At 43.3% G+C, this 22065-nt stretch overlaps 2 protein-coding genes across 5 annotated transcripts in view; one reads left to right on the top strand and one right to left on the bottom strand.

Annotated features, from left to right (window-relative positions):
* GNB4 (G protein subunit beta 4) overlaps positions 1-3043 on the top strand; it is a 50662-nt gene extending 47619 nt beyond the window's left edge. For all 4 annotated transcript variants that reach the window (XM_081955565.1, XM_081955564.1, XM_081955563.1 and 1 more), the window contains exons 9-10: positions 193-409; positions 2287-3043. In XM_081955565.1, coding sequence (XP_081811691.1) covers positions 193-409; positions 2287-2393 — 324 coding nt within the window. In that variant the 3' untranslated portion in view covers positions 2394-3043. The remainder of the gene's footprint in view (positions 1-192; positions 410-2286) is intronic.
* A 9709-nt stretch (positions 3044-12752) lies between these two features.
* MFN1 (mitofusin 1) overlaps positions 12753-22065 on the bottom strand; it is a 34925-nt gene continuing 25612 nt past the window's right edge. The window contains exons 11-18 of the mRNA XM_081954222.1: positions 20812-20938; positions 19957-20061; positions 19590-19692; positions 18349-18578; positions 16755-16907; positions 15004-15200; positions 14760-14894; positions 12753-13100 (exon numbers count right to left, since the gene is read on the bottom strand). Of these exons, the coding sequence (XP_081810348.1) occupies positions 13022-13100; positions 14760-14894; positions 15004-15200; positions 16755-16907; positions 18349-18578; positions 19590-19692; positions 19957-20061; positions 20812-20938 (1129 nt within the window). The 3' untranslated portion in view covers positions 12753-13021. The remainder of the gene's footprint in view (positions 13101-14759; positions 14895-15003; positions 15201-16754; positions 16908-18348; positions 18579-19589; positions 19693-19956; positions 20062-20811; positions 20939-22065) is intronic.

Consider the following 22065-nt stretch of genomic DNA (forward strand, 5'->3'; position numbering starts at 1 on the left):
AGAATTCAGGAAAATGTAAAGCTTCAAGTGTCTCATGCAAGATGCTGTTCTAATCTTGTTTTGAGCGCAGTGTGTTTAATAGAATGATAGCATATGGTTCCAGAGCCAACTGCTTTCCCTCTCCCTGCTTTCTCCCCACCCCCCTTCTCCCCGCTCTGTCTGCATTTTTCATATTCTTATTGCGTTTCGCAGTTCTTCCCAAGCGGCCATGCCTTTGCCACTGGTTCAGATGATGCCACTTGTCGACTCTTTGATCTTCGTGCAGACCAGGAGCTCATGTTGTATTCCCACGACAACATCATCTGCGGGATCACTTCTGTAGCTTTCTCAAAGAGCGGACGTCTCTTTTTGGCGGGCTACGACGATTTCAACTGTAATGTTTGGGATACCCTGAAGGGTGAACGTGCAGGTGAGTTAAAGCTAACAGGTTCATAGGAGCTAGAAGATTTCAATGGGTTCACTTTTCTATTGTGAGCAGTGAACAGTGAAAACTGTTTTGTGAAAACAGTAGAATTTTTTTTCCTACTGTTCCATGGGATAGCAATAGCACTTACATACCGCTTCATAGTGCTTTACAGTCTTCTCTAAATGGTTTACAAAGTCAGCATGTTGCCCCCAACATAGTTACTGTTAAGTAATTAAGCTCCCCGTTAGAAGAGCGAGTATGCAGAGAAGCGTAATGAGAGTGCTGTGGAAGAACACGCACAAACCAGCATACAGAGACACTGAATAGTATAAAAATATAGTAGTTTACTATGTAGAAATATAGAGGTATTCAGAGTCCAGTGAACAGTCCAAGTCATACAGGGTTCAGTAATTCAGTTTTCAAATATAGCACACAAAGTATAGCTAAACAGTTGCAAACCACAATACCTCAAAACACACCTGATCAGCTTCTAACAAAACAGAGAGAGAGAGAGTTAACAGTCATTCTGGCTCCCTTTTATGGCTGCTTGGGGTAACAAACCAATTACATCTCTTAAGCATTTAAAGTAACAGTAACATAATCATAGCTTAATATACATTGGCAAGCCAAGCCTGTTAGGGTTACATCCCTAACAGTTACTGACCTTGGAAGGATGGAAGGCTGAGTCAACCTTGAGTCGGTGAGAATTGAACTGCTGGCAGCCACCTGGCAGTCAGCAGAAGTAGCCTGCAGTACTGCATTCTAACTACCGTACCACCATGGCTCTGGGATACCAGTTATGTGCCATACAAATTCACTGTTAAGTGAATGAGCCTTGGTTTCTGACTTCAAAGACTTAATTGTTAACCATTTTCCTGAAGAGCTATCTTTAACTATAGCTGGATTGATCAATGTGCCTCAGAAGTTATTCAGTCATGGCCCTTCATCTCTGGAAGTCTTTTTTTTTTTAAATTTGTGCATGCTTTGCATTTTTCATCTTTGGGGGAGGGGTAATAGGGAGGGGAGAGAACTCGATAGTTCAACGGTTAAAGGTGCTGAGTTTGTCAGCTGAAAAACTGACAGGCCAAGTTCAAGACCCAAGCTCAATGCGGCAAGGTGAGCTCCTGTTACTTGCCCCAGCTCGGGGCCGCCTAGCAGGTTTGAAAGCATGCAAAATGAAGTAGATAAATAGGTACCCCTTTGGTGGGAAGGTAACCACGTTCCCTGCACCTCAGCATATAGACTACGGCATATGAGCACTGCTCCCTAGTCGGTTCTGACTGGACAGGAGAAACCTTTACTTTTTTTTTTCTTTTAAGAAAAAAAGTTAACGTATTTGCACAAGTGTTTCACTCTTGTCTCGATTTTCACAACTGAAATCGACTGTTCTCATGTAGGGTTGCTTTTGGGGGTTTTTGTACTTCGTTCCCTGTAATGTGGTTAAGGAATTTTGTGAGGGAACTTATTTCTGAAAACAGATATACAGGTAAAGGTAAAGGTTTCCCTTGCATATGTGCTAGTCGTTCCTGACTCTAGGGGGCGGTGCTCATCTTCATTTCAAAGCCAAAGAGCCAGCGCTGTCTGAAGACGTCTCCGTGGTCATGTGGCCAACATGATGAAATGCCAAAGGTGCATGTTACCTTCCCATCAAAAGTGCTTCCTATTTTTCTACTTGCAATTTTAACGTTCTTTCGAACTGCGAGGTTGGCAGAAACTGGGGCAAGTAGCAGGAGCTCACTCCGTTACGTGGTGCTAGGGATTCGAACTGCCAACCTTTCTGATCCATATACACAGATATACCCATATTGAAGAACATGAGAATTGTGAATGGGGCACTTGAGGGCCATTGGTTTAATTCCTGTGCTCTTGGACCCTTTCAGGTGTTCTTGCTGGTCACGACAACCGAGTCAGCTGCTTAGGAGTGACTGACGATGGCATGGCTGTAGCTACAGGATCTTGGGACAGTTTTCTCAGAATCTGGAATTAACGTGGCGTTTTGAACCCCTCCCCTCCACCCATAGACACGCACACCTTCTCCACTGAGATCTGGAGAGAGCAATGCTGCAGCCTCTTGCTGTGAAATAACATTTCTACTTTGTATTTACAGGTGAAGTTTTTCTACTTGCTGATTATTGCATAAGTAGGCTTTCTGTAAATGAGATTAAAACAAAACACACAGAAAGAACGAAGGAAGTGGTAGATGGGAGAAATCGGTGACTTTTCTTTCAAGGAAAAAAAAGAGAGAGAGAGAGAGGGCAGAACACCTGTTTGGGGTGAGCAAAGCTAAAAATTTTAAAAAAAAAGAAATAAAAAAGCCAGTCAGTTAGCATTTCGTTTGGCTACATTTGCCCTGAAGGGATTTCTGCTTGTGCCCCCCGTCCTGCTAATACTGTACCTTTTTGTACATAATTAAATATACACATAGCAGCCAATCATGTAACATTTTGTCTGTAAGTAAAGGAACAATGTTTGCGGTTTTTTTTCTTTTTTTAAAAAAAGAAACTGCATTTATATGGCTCTACGTTTAACCTAAGATGTATTTTCTGAGTTCTGCAGCGGATCGGCTGGTCTGCTCTTCTAATTTCCCCCCTCCCCCCTCGTTGTGAATTTTACTGTAGATAAAAAGTGTGAAGTTAATGAGCCGTTTGTGAAATTTTATAACAGAGTGTCTGTATAAAACAAAACAAACAAAGGAAAAATCCCTCGATGACTCTGGTGACAACTTTGCCCCTTTCTTGCTCCATGACTTTTTTTTTTTACCTCCCCCTTAGTGGTAGCAGATCCCAGATAATCCATTAGACGCCACGGGGCGCTGATCCCCACAGAGTTAAGCAGATGATCAGATGCATAACATAAGAACTGAAACGTTTCAAGGATTTAGATTTTGAGCTTCCTTCTGTAACAGCCTCTAATGAGCTATCGGGTCAGGAAATGGAAGGATATGTATCTCCTTGAGACGGTGTTTGATAGATGTATTTTTGTGGGGACTGAATAATTGTAATGGAGACCTTTCTCATCTTCTGTAAAACTTACTGTCTAGCTTAAAGACTGGAGGTGGGGCCGCTTCCAATTTCTAGCAAAGGAACCTGTAGCCTCTTTAAACTGTATCACTCCAAATGTATGTGGGTGTGAGTGCATCCACACATTATCATTCTACTTCATATATTCCAGGTCGAAATGTTTTCTCTCGTATGAATCCTGCATATGTGGGAGAAGTTGTTCTTATTGCCTCTTTTAAGACTCCAGCACGGTGTTTCTCTAGAAATCTGCACTCACTGCATGAAGGCTCTTTAATACTGCATTATTATTACCTCTTTAAAACTCTTAGCGCAGTATTTCTCAACCGTGGCAACTTTTAAGATGCGTGGACTTCAACTCCCGGAATCCCCCAGCCAATTGGCTGGGGGATTCTGGGAGTTGAAGTCCACGCATCTTAAAAGTTGCCAAAGTTGAGAAAGACTACCCTGGTATACATCACATCAATTTTTTAATGAGCTGTTTGAACCTTCAGTTCAACCCGTCACAAGAAGTGCAGAAGTGCTCATTTTAATAGCTGCTGTGCCAACCAACGGGGCGTGTTCACCTCCTACACATTCCAGAAAACTGAGCTGCCTTTTTAAAAGTTTTTGTGTTTGTTAAGTCTCGGGGAAACATTAACAAATGAACTTGCCTTCCCCCAGTCTTCCTCTTTCCATGCAACAGATCCCATTTGGAAAGACTCTCCGTGACTCGCCATGGCTTCAGTCTTCTCTGGAGCAGCAAGTATTGTAGGATCCTGCTTTTGGCCTTTTTAAAATTTTTGAGCGGAGGTCATCTCATAATCGGCCATCAGAATTGTCCTGTTCTCATAAATGTAGAAATGGGTGGCTGAAATGTGCTTTAGAAAAAACCCCGAAATTTAGTTTTCTTGCTGTCTGTATTTGTAGCAGGTATGAAGTAGATCTGATTCTTCGAAAGTATTCATGGATTGGCCTGAAATGTAGATTCAAGACTATATTAATAGTCTGATTTGATGTTAGAGGAAAGATCCAATGTTATATGTCCCCTAAAATCTCCCCTGAGATTTTAATCTGAACATAGGTTGGTAGTTCTTGATATTTTCAAACATATTTTGTTGCAGTGCCATTTGTTTTCTCAACTTTGACCAATTTTTTAAATCCTATATTCCGGCTTTTTTTTTTCTGGTGGCAAAAGTGCCAAAGCATGTGTCAAATTTTTTGAATGGAGGAGCTCTTAAGAGTCCATGAATCCTCTGTTAACGTCCAGAGAGAGGTGTTCTTTCAAAACAAATATTATACAAGCAGCTTTTTTACTTATCTTTGATATGGTTCATTCTTTTCACATCTGATAATGATGTGATTTCACCCCAAGGGATTTATTTTTTTCCTCCCAGTTGTAATATAGCTCTTCATTCCACGATCACCTCACCCCTTAGTCCACTACTTTGTCTCCTTGGTGTTCAAGATATATTTTCTAAGGGCCTTAAGATTGCCTTGCATGAGTAAGAATAAAAAGCCCTTTTATAGGGGATAAATGCCCAGCACAAAAATATTCACAGCAGTGAATTTTTCAGTTTGCCAAAGAAGCTGGGAGCCATCATACAGTCTCAGTTGTATGACTTTAGTACAGGGGTGTCCAACCTTGGTAACTTTTAAGACCTGTGGACTTCAACTTCCAGAATTCCCCAGCATTCCACGCTGGCTGGAGAATTCTGGGAGTTGAAGTCTACAGCTCCTAAAGCTGCCAAGATTGACCGTCCCTGCTTCAAGAGTTTTGGTTACCCTACTTTCATCAGGAATCGTTTGTAACCACGTATTGAATTTTGGGGAATAATTCCCCTAGAAAGCAGAACAGCTTGCATAAATATGTGGCTGGATGTATCTCAAGGGTCCTTAGTGTAAACTGTAAGGATGAACTGATTTCCCAAGACAATTTGCCAAACTCCATTTGCCTGGAATGCATAAAATGAAACAGGAGTTTGAATGGATGTCCTGCAGTGGGACTGGGCAACCTTTTGGGGTCTGGAGATGCCTTCCTGCCGTCCCATGGAGTTGGAGGATTTATAGATTACATCTGTGGAGGAGGTAGGGGTCAAATTTCAGACTTTTCTCTTTTTTTGCCAGAAGGGGTTAAAGGAACAAAAGTACAAAGCCTTAAAGCACTTAAGTTTCCTCCTTCACTCTCCTTCTAAATGGGGAAAATCAGTTCAATCATTGGTTTTCTTTGCTGCTGTGGGTGCTTGAAACCCTGCCAAGCGAAGCCCCCCTTCTCAAATCTTCTGGCCTCTACAGGCTACCCATTCCTGGCCTGCACTGCAGGGTTTCCCAACCGTGGCGATTTCCAGGCACAACGGACTTCAACTCCCAGAATTCCACGGCCGGCGTTGCCACGGCGGAGAATTCTGGGAGTTGGAAATCCTCTGAGCTTCGATTTGCCGAAACCCCTTGCGGGTTTTGCTTTCCGCTGTTCCGCTCCTCCTCTATTTTCCTGCCTCCTGCAAAAGTTTTGTCTTCTGGTGCTGACTAGGCTTTTAGGATTAAGGAACTTGCCGCTGTTTACCCCGTCAGGCTGAGCGGCTGTAGTATTGCCGGTTGAAGTATAGCACCACCTAGAATAGTGGGTAGTGCCCTCAAAAGACGAATTGTACAGTTAACTTAAGAAGTGGTGTCTCCAGCATCCCATTGGTGATTCAGAAAGCACTGTAGGCCAACCTTGGCAACGTTTAAGGCCCCGTGGACTTCGACTCCCAGCTGGTTGGGGAAATCTGGGAGTTGATGTCCACGGGGTCTTAAAATTGGCACTGTAGGCTTTATCTGAGAGTGAGCAGGTCAGATAGTGCCTCACTCTGCAATAGGGCTCCTTAGCTGACCACTCTGTATATAACCGATATCCCCCTCGTAGCTAGAATTCTTAAGTCCTGCATGAGTAACTGAGCTGTTGGATATTCTCGTAACTTTTCTGACTTCTTCCTTGCGCCCTTCTTAACTGCAGTTCCTCCCTTGAACATTATTTTTTGGGGTGTGTGTGTGTGGGAGAAACGGGGTGGGACTCCTGAGTAGCATTTGCTACAGCTGGAAGGGAAAATACCTGTCCCTCCAGCTGTGGATGAAACCATCTCATGCAGACACACAGGACTTGTTGGGTGGGCGAGAGGGGGGGAACCATGCACCCTTGTTACCCTCCCTTCCCATGTTTTTTTTTTTAAATTAGGCCCTCGTGCTACTCGAGACTACTTCCACCTTTGAGGCATTGCAAGTCCTTTTCTTTTTCTTTTCCCTTTCCTTTTGTTGAAATAAAGATTGTGTAAAATACATGCGAGACTGTTAAAATGCTTAGTGGTGTCCTGGTGAGTCTGTTCACAGTATTAACTAAATGATTAATAAATAAGATTTTTTTTTGGAAAAAAAAATGTGCCTGCCTTTCTTTCCGATTTTAAATAATAATGGGGATTTCTTAAAAAAGATACTTCAGGCCTTTATTTTTACTACACAATGGTGCTCTCTTTGTTTCCTTCTTGCTGCAGCACATCTCTGTGTCGGTCCCAGCCTCCTCTTCCTCCTTCTCCAAAGGAGGAGTTGTGTCTTACTTTGTTTTCATAAATGAACAATCTTTGTGCTTTTGCTGTTAACGGTTTATACCAGGAAGTGTGCCGTAGGGTTATTTTTAAACCTTCACTTGTTTTACCGTCTTCTCTCGGAGAAAGAAAAAAACCCTTCCAAAATATCTCCAGGTACCAAGTGAATTAATTCTGCACTGCCTTTCTTGGATTGTATGTTTCAGAACATCTTAAAAGTCCTTTTCTTCAGCCTAATTGATTCAAACAAACAAACACAGAGATTTGTGCCATTTTTTTTCCTTAGTGCTAATGGGGCGGGGGGGGGGAGAGGGATGGACACTTTGCTATGAATTGTTTATAGTTCTTCCCCTGATGAATCTTTCCTTTGTAATTGTACAGTGTCTCAGTGGAAAATGTTGCCTGACTTTAACATTGTAACCAATAAACAAAGTGCTTTTAATTAGGATTGCTCTCTTTCTCCTGTTCAGTTGATTTCATGTTTGCCTGTTCTTTAGCGTATTGCATCTAAAGTCCCACCAGTTTTACTCTCTCAAAAGAACCTGGATATGAAGCCATGGCTAGAAAACAAGAGCCAAAAAAAAAAAAAAACCCACCCACCCAAATTCTTTTCAAGGATATTACAGTTTTAAAGGATTACCCTGTAATTCTCCTCTATGAATCCTGGTTTCATTGAGAACGGATGAAATATGGGGCATTGCTGTTCAACAGCCATTCCTTTTGAATTATTTAGGTCACCTTTTAAAAAAAAGGGGGTATGTGTATTAAATACTTCACTGCATTTTGACAGAATAAAAAGGAATTAACTTTTTTTTTTCCAAATAGAAGAAGAAAGAATTAACTATGCATACTCTGCGAATCAGGCATATCCACTAATTTTGCACTGGTGGGATTTCTCTGACTGTTTTTAAATAGAAATTCAGGAAGGGATTGATACAGTGTTTACAGGCAATCTTTATCTCCACCCACACAGACAGGCAAGACATCAGAATATAAACTGACAGCAAACAGCACTCCTTACTAGCACTGATGATGTTACTTAGTTAAGGCAATGAAACGTCCACCAGAAAACAAGCAAAACTTGGAGAGCACCAAGGACCCCACATTTCAGTCCTCAGCTACAAATATTCTTCACTAATCCTTATCCTCCTCCTCCTCTCCTTCCGCCTTATAAAAGAACTGAGATGTTCTCCCTGGATTTTGGGTGTAGCTCACTTTTTATCTTTAAATGATTTTGTGATTCATTCTTCCCTCTTCTAAATCTGACCAGTTCTCATCTTATTTCTGGCAATAGAAGGAAGCTTAAGAAGTTTGAGTATAACAAAAATAACTTCAATGCCGTATGCTTCAGGCTGTCTTCTGTAAATAGCCATTTCATGCAAGCATTTGGGACTGAAGGTTTACTTATTTATTCCGTTTCCAAAGCCGCCCATTTCAGCCAAGTGATTTCGGCAGCTTACCATTCTAAAACGATAAAACAATTAAAAGCATCCCAAAGAATAAATGCAGCGGCTGAGATAGTTAACTAACTAACAACAATGCCAAGAAACGGAGTCCTTAACGCATTCTGAGCCCGAGCCCAGAAAGTTTTAAAATCTAACGAAAAACCCAACAAGGCTGCAGCCGTCCCAATCTGAGAAGGGAGAGATACAAAGCAGGGGCTGTTACAGCAAACAAGGCTTACTCCCTGCCAGTTGACATTCTGGCTGAAGGGATCTGCAGAATGACCAATTTGCTGGGTCGAATTGGACAAACCGGAAAAAGATTGTCGGTTTTAAAGGTGACAACCAGCATCTTAAATTGCACCTGGAAACGTACCGGTAGCCAAAGCAACTCAAGTAGCAGTGGGGTTAAATCTGCTATTGTTTGCTATCAGCAGAGTCACATTCTGCACCACTGGGAAGTTTTCAAATGCTCTTCTAGGGCAGTGATGGCAAACCTATAGCACGCGTGCCAGAGGTGGCACGCAGAGCCCTCTGTGTGGGCACGCGTGCCATCGCCAGCTGCTCTTCTGGTTTAAAAAACAGGCCATTTTTCGGGCATTTTTTGGCCTGTTTTCAGGCCTCAAAACAGCCTTAAAATGGCCCCAAAACAGCCTTAAAATGGCCAGAAAAGGCCTGAAAAATGGCCTCAAAACGGCCAAAAAAACAGGCATGCGCACACCGGCTAGCTGGTCTTTAGGTTTCGGCGCTCCGGTGCGCATGCATGCTCAGGCATGCACACATGTTCCAGTTTGGGCACTCTGTGCCCAAAAAGGTTTGCTATCCCCATACAGTGCGTATTGCAGACATCGAAATATGATTGTTTTGATACAATTAACATTTTTGGTGTATACATTTCTCCCCCAAAACTTTCTACTGTGCCCAAAATTCATGTAAAATAATCTTGATTATAATTCCCACATATGGATATTAGGTTTAGAAATTCTCCATAAAATAGCCTGCCCTTAAAACGGTGTTCCCCAAACTTAGCCATTTTAAGATGACTGGACTTCAACTTATTCTGGGAGCAATTTTTAAATTGCTAGGATTCAGAAAACACTGCCTTAAAGTATTAAAATGGTGGATCAAAGCCAGTACAGAAAACCAGGTTCTTAGTTTTAACCACATATATTAGGAAAAGGCAGGTAACATGTTACTGAGAAGTGTTTGTGCCTTTTAGCATAGCATAGCAATAGCATTTAGACTTATATACCGCTTCACGGTGCTTTACAGCCCTCTCTAAGCGGTTTAGAGCCAGCATATTGTCCCCAATAATTTGGGTCCTCATTTTACCAATCTTGGAAGGCTACGTAACATTGAGCCTGGTGACATTCGAACTGCCAATTTGCAGACAGCCGGCATTCAGCAGAATTAGCCTGCAATACTTTGAAGACCTGTGGACATCAACTCCCAGAGTTCCTTAGTCAGTCATGCTGACTGGGGAATTCTGGGAGTTGAAATCCACATACCTTAAAATTGCTTAGCTTGAAAACACTGGCCTAGAGGTTTTAATATTCCCAACCCAGGTGTCTATGGAGCATTTTCCATTTTAAAGAAGTTTCTGGAAGCCCGTAGGAGGATGGAAAGAATGCCTGTGTGATGTTTTTATGCCCTTTCCTAGAAAGAAGAGATATTATTCAGTCTCTTCTTTGCTCTATTTTAAATTTCTTCCAACACTAAACTCCTGGAAGGAAGAATGGCTCTTAAACAGCTGCAGTTTTTTTTAAAACCAGTTTAGTTGCGTATGGTTCAAGTTGTCATTTTGTTTGAACATCTCAGCAAACGTCGCTGGTTCCGTCTACAAATAAGGTATTGATCTGACATAAAGAACAGGCGCGTTCCAGGGATGGGTTGCTGCTGGCATTACTGCCGGTTCGGTGCGCGGGCAATTGTGCGCTCCGCATGCATGCACAATTGCCCATAAATAGGTCTGCGCATGTGCAGAACATTAAAAAAAAAAAAAAAACACCATGCTGCACCGACCGGGGAACCGATTTGGAGGCGTAGCAGGCCTTGGTCGCTACCAGTGCTGGTGACCCAGGCCAGCAAACCACTACTACTTCGCCCGAACCAGTCCGAGCCCACCTCTGAAGCATTCCACATTAAACATTCAAAGAATAATGCAAGAGTTGCCTCTGGTTGCTGAGCAAGGCAGAAATTTGAGAAAACAGTCAATGGTGTTACTAGCTCTTTGTCTCTTAGGAACTCTTACCAAGCCTCACAACACCCGATTTTTTTTTTTAAGAACTAAAGTTAATTCTCACTTTGTTCTTTTAAAAAATATGCGCACTCATATTTCCCTACTTAAAATTACTCAGGCGGGGAAACCCTCGTTTTCTTTGCATCTTTAGGGCTGCCACACTTGGTGGAAGGGCATGCTGTGGGAAACGGGAGGAGGGGGGGGTTCGATGGCAACGGGGTGAGATGTATAGCCATAACAACGTTCTTTCACGGAGAGTCAAGGACGTTCAGCCTGCACCTGGAGGGATTCTGGAGTGGTGGGATTCAACCGATGTTAACAACCGGTTCTCTGCGGGCGCGCGGTGCATTTGAAAACAGCTCTAAAACTTACCTTCTACTGCAGCCCCGGTGAGTAAAACAGCTGAGGCGCGGCAATCCATTCTGCTGCGCCTATCAGCTGGGCTTCAAAAAAAGGAAATGTAGGTCAGTATAGCACAGGGGCGGGTAGGCGGACCCACATGATCGTCAGAGCGAACCGGTTTGCTCTCCGCTGATTGTCGGAGCTACCGGTTGACCTGAACCGGCTGAATCCCAGCCCTGGATGACTGGGAAACAACTCGTTAGGATGGTGCCGTGATTGGACCATGGGATGGACGTGTGGGTGCAGGGGAAGGGCCTTTGACTTTACTTTGGGTGGGGACAACCTGGAAGCTTTCAGATTCGGGTTTTCCCAGATGTGCCAATATGACTTCTCTAACAAAATGGAACTTTTGAGGAAAATGTCTGGCTCGGAGTCCTACTTCGTTGGGGGCGTTACTTGGCACCCTGACAATTACTTCCCTGGCAATTATGCTGCAAAGAAAGTTGTTCACAGATTAACATACAAATGATGTAATTCAAAAACAGCAGAAGGTACCAACCAAAAATTGTCATGAGAGGATAGAAAAGCAGGGAAAAGGCCTTCTGTTATGTCAACCATTATGAGATCCCACCAGCATGAAAGGAAAAAAAATTAATCGACCAGTAACACTATATGTGGGCTTCCAAAACTGATTTGAGACATTAACCCTGACTTTAATCTTAGGTCTTTCAGCTGTGAAAGTAAAGGAAGGAAGGATGTAAATAATACTTGGACATTATTTTGTTTTTCTCTTGTCCCATGTGAAGCAGCTATAATCCTGGGAATCTTTTTTTTTTTAAATACACAATTTAGAAACTGCAAAGAATTTAACTTCACATTAGTGCAGGGATGTCAAACTCTCTTTCATTGAGGGCCACATCGGGGTTGTGTTTGACGGTGGGGGCTGGGTGGGTGTGGCCAGTTCGATGTCACTCGTGACGGGGGCATCCCTCCCAGGCCCCATTTTCAGTGGTGACGGCCTGCAGCGCTCTGCCAGGGAAAACGGACCTCGGGAGGGCCGCCCTCCTGAGCTCCATTTTCACTGGCAGAGGCACTGTGGGACAGGCCTTCATGGTTTCCAGGGCACCCTGCGGGCTGCATCCAGCCCATGGGCCTTGAGTTTGACACGCCTGCATTAGTGGTTTGCACTGTACTTGTACTGCATTTTAGCTACCCAGGCATTATAACAGTCCTGAAATGCTGCTGATAGACATGTGGCAAGAGTGGCATGTTACATTTTGTAAGGTTAGATGCTATCCTGTTCACCCCTACCAATTGTGACAATACTCTGGTTTCCTAGATCTTTTTTGAGAAAAACATTTGCCTGCCTAACAAAGCTTATTCTGAGAAGTACTGAAAAAGGACACCCAGACTTTTCTGATAAATCAATCTGACTCCAGCCAGGAATTCCCTCAGTAAAAATATAGAGTTTAAAATACACCACTTTGAAGATTTAATTTGTCTTTCGGCCAAATGAAAACCGTAGAATGGCATCAGGAAAATGGATTGTCTCTGCATCCAAACACTACAAATCTCTTTCAAAAATTGGCAGAGTTCTGTAATACTATATTAGTTTGTACAAGAGTCTTCAGGGGGGGAAAAATCACCACAAAGAATGAACAATACGATAATAGGACTGGGGTGAAACAAGAATTGTCCTGGATGCCAGCAAGAGAAGCTGACGCTTGTGTAAACATTTACACAAAATACTACAGGTCTCTATTTATTTTATATACTTTACTTTTTTACATTTCCAAATAAATTTTGATATGCTACAATAGATACAAATTAGTTCATCGTATGAAAAGTTGAAAAATGATTCAATCAATAGTAAATACTGCTCCCGTCCTGAATTCTTGGGCACAATTCATAGCCTTAGTATCAGAACGGCCGGGTGGCAACAGAGAAACCGAGTCCTCAAAGCAGCAGGAAATAAATTCACGTGACTAAATCCCTGTGAGGGAAACGGTGCTAATCTTTCAAATTCCACTCTTCTTTTTCTGGAGAAAATCCTTTGAAAAACAGTCAAATTCATCTTCAAGACAAACGGCTTTCTTCCTACAAGACAAAAGGAGGAAAATAATTAGTCCTCCAGGGACCTCAAACATTAACAATACCCAAGTCAGTTGGGTAAATCAGTTGGGTAATTTATCAGTTTTGTGGAAAACTGGTAAATTAGTGTTTGAAATAAAAAAAGTAATTAAAATTAAAAGTACCTCTCTAAATGAATCTAAATTAGACACAGATACCCATTCATTTGCATAACTAAGAGGTGCAGTGGCTCAGAGGCTTAATGATGCTGGAGATGGGAGGGTGAACTCCTGTCATTCGCCTCAGCTTCTGTCCACTTGTAGTTCGAAAGCATATTCTGTGCGAGTAGATAGATAGGTACCACTTGGGCAGGGAGATAAGTTGGTGCTCTGTGCAGCAATCAAGGGCTCTGAACCTTCCCAGTTGCGGTGCCTGCTTGTGAGGCACCTCCAGGAAGGGAGGAGGCCTTGATTGATTGCTGCAGGTGGAGCCACTTGTCTTTCTCTCTGGAGCAAAGGCAGCTCCTCCTCCTGTGGTACGCCGTGGGAAGCGTGCAAGTGTGTCCTATAACAGGGCTGGGTACCTTGGCAAGCCAAACTACTTCTCTGCAATACACTGATCTCCTGGTTACTGTAACAATTCCAGATGCTAATAATAATAAAACAATAAAACATTCCCTCCCTCCCTCCCTCCCTGACATAATGGCAGTGTTACAGTAGACACGTAACAGTTTCCAGGTGATAGATAAAGAGATAGATATATAGATGGATGGATGATATACATAGGTAGGTAGGTAGGTAGGTAGATAGATAAGATAGATACTGTATTATTCAGAGTATAATATGCACCATGATTTTGAAGAGGTAAATTTTTTAAAAAAGTTTTTGCACTCTACAGGCCTCCCAAACCCTCTGCACGCCTCGTTTTTTGCAAAAAAAAAAAAAAAGGGGGGGGCATGCAGAGCTTTGGGAGCTTGTAGAGTGCTCCTGGGGGCTGGGCCAAAAATGAGCAAAAATGGCAGTTTTTTGCTTGTTTTTGCCTTCCCCGGCACCCAAGGAGCACTTTGCAAGCCTCCCAAGCCCTCTGCACGTCTATTTTTGCGAAGGGGGGCAGGGTTTTGGTAGGCCAAAAATTCTGTATTCAGTGTATAAGATATACCCAGATTTTCACCATTTTTTGGGAGGAAAAGGTGCGTCTTATACTCCGAAAAATACACTAGATTAGAAAGATGATAGATAGATGGATGGATGGATGGATGGATGGATGGATGGATGGATGGATGGATAGATAGATAGATAGATAGATAGATAGATAGATAGATAGATAGATAGATGATAGATAGATAGAAGATAGATAGATAGATAGATAGATAGATAGATAGATAGATAGATAGATAGGATAGATAGAGATGATAGAGATGATAGATGATAGATAGATAGATAGATAGATAGATAGATAGATAGATAGATGATAGATAGATAAATGATATAGATAGATAGAGATAGAGATGATAGATAGAGATGATATATAGATAGATATAGAGATGATAGAGAGATGATAGATAGATAGATAATGATAGAGATAGATAGAGATGATAGATAGATGATAGATAGATAGATAGATAGTCTGCTATTCAAATATTCCTGCTCTTTCATCCAAGGCTTTGACACTCCTGGGCTTACTCACCGTAGATGCTTTGAGGTGTTCTGGATTTTTTCTAGCTGAGTAATTTTTTGAGACAATCGTTCAATCTCCTTCTCCAGTTTGGTTTCCGTGATATCAACCTGCTGGCAGAGGCGAGCAAACGTGGTGGCCATCTCCCTAGGAGAGAAAACGTCAGCGCCCAATCCCATCAGCAGCCTAGGGATAATACCATGCGGCTACCAGAGGGAGTTGGGTAATGCAATTACAAAAAAAAGGCCAGACATACTGTTGCACCTGATGGCTACAGTTGGCACTGGTGAGGTTGATGATCTGTTGCAGCTTTTCTGTAGCATAGTTGACAAACTGTTGCTTGAAGGCCCGCTCCTTGGCTTTGGCTGTCCAAGTAAGCCTCTCGTAGAGATACAACACCCCGTACATACCCAGGGAAAGAGAGATGACCTTCCAGCCCACAGTTCTCCAAACCTGGAAGAGAACCACTTGATCAAAAACCATTCCAACTGGAAAATGTGGACCTTTACTTGCATAGGGATTATTCTTTATACTATTTATGTTGTTTGTATTTTTTGTCATGGATTGCACCAGTGAGGCTAACACCAATTTCATTGTATAGATGATAGATAATGACAATGAAGACTAGACTAGACTATTACCTTGTTTTCCCAAAAATAAGACCTCCCTGGATAATAAGCCCAACCGGGCTTTTGAGCCCATGCGCTAAAATAAGCTCTCCCCTGAAAATAAGCTCTCCTCAAAAATATTGCAATACAGCAAGTGATCACGTTTGCCGCCTCATGCACCTCAAAAATAATAAGACCTATAATAAGATAATAATAATAATAAGAAGAAAAGAAGTCTTTTGGTGAGATACAGGTGTTACGTTTGTCTGGTATGCAGCTTTATTCCTCTCTAGCATTCATCTCCCATGTTCTGTGATGCATTTCCTGTCACTCTAGGACTTACCTCTATCTGCTCCTATGAGGCACTTCCTGTTCCTGTTATTATAGTGTGTGTGTGTGTGTGTGTGTACACACGCGCATGTATACAGTATGTAACAGAGGTGGGTTTACAATACAATACAATAGCAGAGTTGGAAGGGACCTTGGAGGTCTTCTAGTCCCACCCCCTGCCTAGGCAGGAAACCCTATACCGTTTCAGACAGATGGCTATCCAACATCTTCTTAAAGACTTCCAGTGTTGGGGCATTCACAACTTCTGGAGGCAATTCTGTTCCACTGATTGATTGTTCTAACTGTCAGGAAATTTCTCCTCAGTTCTAAGTTGCTTCTCTCCTTGATTAGTTTCCACCCATTGCTTCTTGTTCTGTCCACAGGTGCCTTGGAAAATAGTTTGACTCCCTCTTCTTTGTGGCAACCCCTGAGATATTGGAACACTGCTATCATGTCTCCCCTGGGCCTTCTTTCTCTTAAGCTGAACATACCCAGTTCCTGCAACCGTTCTTCATATGTTTTAGTCTCCAGTCCCCTAATCCTCTTTGTTGCTCTTCTCTGCACTCTTTGTAGAGTCTCCACATCTTTTCTGCCGGTTCACCCCGGATCAGGGCGGTGGTGGGAGGCTCTGCCCACCCTCCCGGATGCTTCTGTGCATGCACAGAAGCATTGTGCGAGCACATGAGTGCACACACGAGCCAAACGGTAGTAAAATAAATTGAAACTCACCGTGTGTGTGTGTAATAAATGATGGCTTGTCTAGTTTTTTCAACTGCATTTTTTATTAAACTACATGAAACAGATACGACACCCATAGTATCCGTATAATGTGATTCTGCTATATAGCAAAATAGTTGTGTGCCACCACAGCTAAGAGTTCACCTTGCTAGTCATCTAGTAAAAGCTATATGAAATAAGTTTTGGGACAGGCTCGGACCTGGAAAGATCAGTAGATCTTGACCCAGATCTGTAGAGTTGGGTTAAGAGAAGCTAGTGTTTGAGCAGAAGGGGCTGCTTTAAGACCGAACACGCTCCCCCCACTGAGGCAGAGATGGGTCATGGTACTCACCAGACCACCAACGATGATAACAGTCATGGAAGTCCGAGATGTCAAGGATGCCAGATTGGTGACCAAGGAAATCATGAGCTCCTCCTGCGAGGCACTCTCCGGGGTTAGACTGGGAGCACTAGTGCAAGGAGTGGAGGCAAGAGATCTAGGGATCTAGGGAAGAAGAATGCAAACTCCTGTTGCTTGTGGTCACTCATGCCTTGGTCACCTCCTCTCTGGATTACTGCATTGCGCTCTATGTTATGGGACTCCCCCTGAAGGCCACCCTCAACCCGGTTGAGAATGTAGCAGTGCGCCCAGTAAAGGCACCCTCTAGGTTGGCCCTGTCGCAGGAGTGATACTGGTTTCCAGTTTCTTGCTGGCTGCAATTCAAGGGGTTGGTCATGACTTTTAAAGACCTCAATGGCTACCTGCCAGGTCGCCTTTCCAAGGACATCTACCCACTTTATCAAGTCAGATAGGGTGGGCACGTTTCTACATTCCTTTCCCTAAATATTATCATCTGATGGGAGCTGGGAGGCGTGCCTTTTCTGTGGCAGCCTCTGCCCCATGGAGCCCTCTCTATCCCATGATGTTCAACAGGTCTTGAACATTTCAGCCTTCCACAAGGCTTTAAGGACCAGCGTTTTCCCCAAGCTTTGGGAGAATAACTACACATTAGAAGAGACAGGTGCACGGTTTTGCTGCTTTCAATGGTTTAATAAATTGAGTTCACTTTGAAATAGCAACAGCAATAGCACTTAGACTTATATACTGCTTTACAGCCCTCTCCAAGCAGTTTACAGAGCCAGTATATTTGCCCCCCACAATCTGGGTCCTCATTCTACCCACCTCGGAAGGATGGAAGGCTGAGTCAACCTTGAGCCTGGTGACATTTGAACTGCCAAATTGCAGGCAGCCGGCAAGCTGGTTTTATATCTCTTCTAATTTTTGACTGGGAGTTGCCCAGCGTTGATTGAAAGATGGGTAGCTATAGAAACGTTTTAAATAATAATAAACTTTGCAGTAAGTCTGCTCAGGGGAGGGAAATTGCAGAGAGCTGGGTTATTTGTAAGAACTCTCCATTCGTGCATTCATGAGCCAATCAAATGCTACCAAGGGTACATCTGAAGAAGACACACGGTGCATCAAATTTGGGAAAGAGTCTAGTTCTCTGCTATTTCATCAGGGGCATCCTTCTGAACAGTGAGTGGTGGGGTGGCCTAGAAGTGGAGTTCGATCCTAGATAAAGGCAGTTATTTCTCTCTCTGGGCACACTGAGAATATATCTGCTGAAAAAAAACCTCTGCACTGGCAACAGGTAGAGCATCCGGCCATTAAAACACGCCGCTAGCTCCATTTGGTTGCCCAGACTCCACCCCGCAAGGGATTATGGGGTCGCTAAAAGGAAATGATGATGAGTATCCTTCTGAACAGTCAAGCACAACCAGTAGCACTCAGGTACAACAAAGTTCCCTATCACTGTTTCTGGCAGCGGCTCAAAATCATGAGCCGTGACTGGTCTCATGAACGATCTCCGCTATTCAAACCCATTTGCATGCACGAAGGCCCCCACCTACACAAGCACTAGAGCGAAATCATCTGAAGCACTCACTGCAAGAGCCGGTTCGGCCATGGTGAGCAGGACCCGATGGGCGTGTTGAGATCCTAGGAAGCGACTAAGAAGAGCCGCCCAGCCCAGGGAGAAGCGGAAGGTGATATCCTCTTGAAAATCTGAGCAAAGGGTGTTGCAGTTCAAATCGTAGCTCAGGTCGAATTGCCGGCATGGAATCAGCAAATGGAGCTTGTTCTGGACCTCCAAAGGCAAGAGGGATTGCAGATTTTCTAGGGCAGAAGAAAAACAAAAGCCTCGAGTGAAAAAAAAAAGCACATTAAACAGATTTTTTTCTTGCTTCCCCAAGAAACCCAGACCCAAAGCTATAAGGATGGCATTATTTAGAACATAGAATAAAGAGTTGGAAGGGACCTTGGAGGTCTTCTAGTCCAACCCACTCCTCAAGCAGGAGAGCCTATACCATTTCAGACAAATGGCTATCCAACATCTTCTTAAAGACTTCCAGTGTTGGGGCATTCACAACTTCTGGAGGCAAGCTGTTCCACTGATCAATTGTTCTAACTGTCAGGAAATTTCTTCTCAGTTCTAAGTTGCTTCTCTCCTTGATTAGTTTCCACCCATTGCTTCTTGTTCTACCCTCAGGTGCCTTGGAGAATAGTTTGACTCCCTCTTCTTTCTGGCAACCCCTGGGATATTGGAACACTGCTATCATGTCTCCCCTAGTCCTTCTTTCTATTAAACTAGACATACCCAGTTCCTGCAACCGTTCTTCATATGTTTTAGTGTCCAGTCCCCTAATCATCTATGTTGCTCTTCTCTGCACTCTTTCTAGAGTCTCCACATCTTTTTTACATCGTGGTGACCAGAACTGAATGCAGTATTCCAAGTGTGGCCTCACCAAGGTATTATAAAGTGGTATTAACACTTCACGTGATCTTGATTCTATCCCTCTGTTGATGCAGCCTAGAACTGTGTTGGCTTTTTTGGTAGCTGCCAAATAGTATACAGTCGATATTTTGACAGTGTTGTGGGGATTAGTTGTTTAGCAGAGTGATGGCATTCAGGAAAAAACTGCCCTTGTGTCTGGTTGTTTCTGGAGTCCAGTGCCCTATAGCGTCGTTTTGAGAAATGACGCTATAGTTTGTTTTTTTAATTTGGTGTTTTAAGTAACTGAAGGCAAGAGTTGACTCTTGAAATGAATTCCATATACAAGCACACACCTATGCAGGGTGAGGGAAGGGGAGAAGTCAAAAGGTCAGTATTTATTCATTCTTCTTTACCAATAATTTCTTGCTGGGATTGATGCATAGAGCTGTTGACTTCGCTGGAGCATCGGTCTGCCAGTTTCCTTCCCAATCCTTCCTCTAGGTGCTTGCTGAGTTCCTGGCGAAAGGAAAATCATGAGCTTTACCATGAAGGCAGATTTATTCCTCCTTTTGCTAAAACATCACAAGGCAAGTTTATGTAACTTTGACCAGTTCTGGACTCTACGTATTAACATCACAGGAATTGGTACATATGATGCTCAAGTAGTTGATATGCGAGTAACACACACACACACACACACACACACACACACACACACCAAAACCAATCCATAGAAATCAACACTAGCCAAGGAATGGAAAGCCAACGGAGAGAACTTACACTTTTATAAAGTTTCAAAACTTGTGGAGATGGATGGAAATCAGAACTAAACTCATCTACCAAAACTGAAAGCCGACAGATTTCATCAGTCATGGCAGAAGACACCTAAAAAAACATGACACATGCCTGAGTAAGGAGTCAGGAGAAACGAGTGACATCTTTCCACTACAACCTGATATCCTCTTTAGAGCCCTGCAGGGCAGGCCAATGATTGCTTCCAAAATAAAAGGGAGGGAGGAAAGATTTGATGTAAGATAAGCAGCCTACCTCCAATTACTCAAGAGATTGCCACCACTTAGCCTACAAGGATTTTGTAGTGGTGGAGCAGGTACCAACATTGCTAAAAGCTCAGTAAGGACATGTGCCAACTCACAAAGCATACTTGGGCTGTAAATTACGTGGGGTCAGAGCTGGCTTCACTTGGGTACATGTCCACATGTTGCTCCTAATAAATAACTGGATTTCTGGAGGCTCATGATTTAATTCGGGCAGTTATGGCTTCATACACCCATGGTTACTGCTCCGGGAGGGTCAGAGGAGGTATTCAGCAGGTTCTGACCAGTTCTGGAGAACCGGTAGTGGAAATTTTGAGTTCAGAGAACCGGTAAATACCACCTCTGACTGGCCACACCCACATCTATTCTCTGCCTCCCGAGTCCCAGCTGATCGGGAGGAAATGGGGATTTTTCAGTAACCTTCCCCTGTCATGCCCACCAAGCCACATCACGCCCACCAAGCCATACCCACAGAACTGGTAGTAAAAATATTTGAATCCCACCGTTGGGGTGGTTATGTGGAAAACCCGAGTGCTGTGAATGGAGTTAGGGATTCGGGACAGATCTCTTGGCTACTTACCTTGTTGGAAACTTCTTCCGTAACATCTTTAATTTTCTTCTTAACCTCATCTGTTAAAAGGTTGAGCTGGTTTCGTATGAATTCAAACCTGTCCTTCAGGTCTTCTCGCCCTTCCATTGAATGCACTCTAAGGCAGGGCGAAAAGCAGCCATCGGTCTCTGGTGGACATGAACTCGGACTAAGAGAGGGGCTTACCAACCCTACTAGGTAGATTCCAGGCAAAACTAAGAGCAGGGGGAACCAATTCAATTTGCAGCTCAAACCCATTTTAAGACTGTTTTTGTCCTCTGGTCTTAATCCTGGTCCTTTGAGCAATGTGCTTAACGTTGATATTAAAGGGTCTCATTTACACCTTTTGATTATCATGGAACCCAGATAATACTGCAGATCACTCCCTGCCTGAAGCCAGCCATTAATTACTGTATTTTTGGAGTATAAGATGCAACTTTTTCCCTCAAAAAAGAGGGTGAAAATCTGGGTGCGTCTTATACACTGAATAAAGCATTTTTGGTGTCCTGAAACCCCACCCCCTTTGCAAAAACGGCCGTGCATAACCTTTAGGAGGCTTCCAGAGTGTTCCTGGGGGCTGGGGAGGGCAGAAATGAACAGAAAATGGGCCATTTTTTGCTCATTTTTGTGCCTCCCCCAGCCCCCAGGAGCTCTCATAGGCCCCCTAAAGGCTATCCATGTCCTTTTTGCCAAAAAATGGGCCCTTTTTTTGTGAAAAACAGGCCATTTTTGAGTGCAAAAACTTTTTTTAAAATTTGCCTCTTGAAAATCTTGGTGCGTCTTATACTCCAAAAAATACGGTAACTTGGAAGGCAGAATCTGGGGGTAGAGCATGGAAGGGAGAGCCCATGGCAACAGACCAAGCAAGCACAGAATTCTTTTGCCAGGCACATGTGGCTGGATTCTGCAGCCATGCCTCTTCACTTCCAGAGCTAGCCTGCCTTTTTCTAAAAGGAGCCTTGCTTTAATTATTTGCACTTTTTATTGCTTACTAGGATTGTGAGGGGTATGGTTGGCTAGTGGTGAAGACACTCGCCTCCCACTCAGAAGGTTGAGAGTTCAATCCTAGATACCTGGCAAATGTGTGCGTCTCTCTCAGGGCACGAAGAAAAAAAAATCTGCTGCGAACTCCACATAGGCGTCAGGAAGGGCATCTGGCCAATAAATGCTCAGCTCCACTGAGTCACCCCAATGCCACTGAGTCGTCCCAAGCCTACCACAAATTAAGGGATTACTGTGTATATT

This window comes from Natrix helvetica, assembly GCF_964273705.1.
Source record: "Natrix helvetica genome assembly, chromosome: 5".
NCBI classification, from domain to species: Eukaryota; Metazoa; Chordata; class Lepidosauria; order Squamata; family Natricidae; genus Natrix; species Natrix helvetica.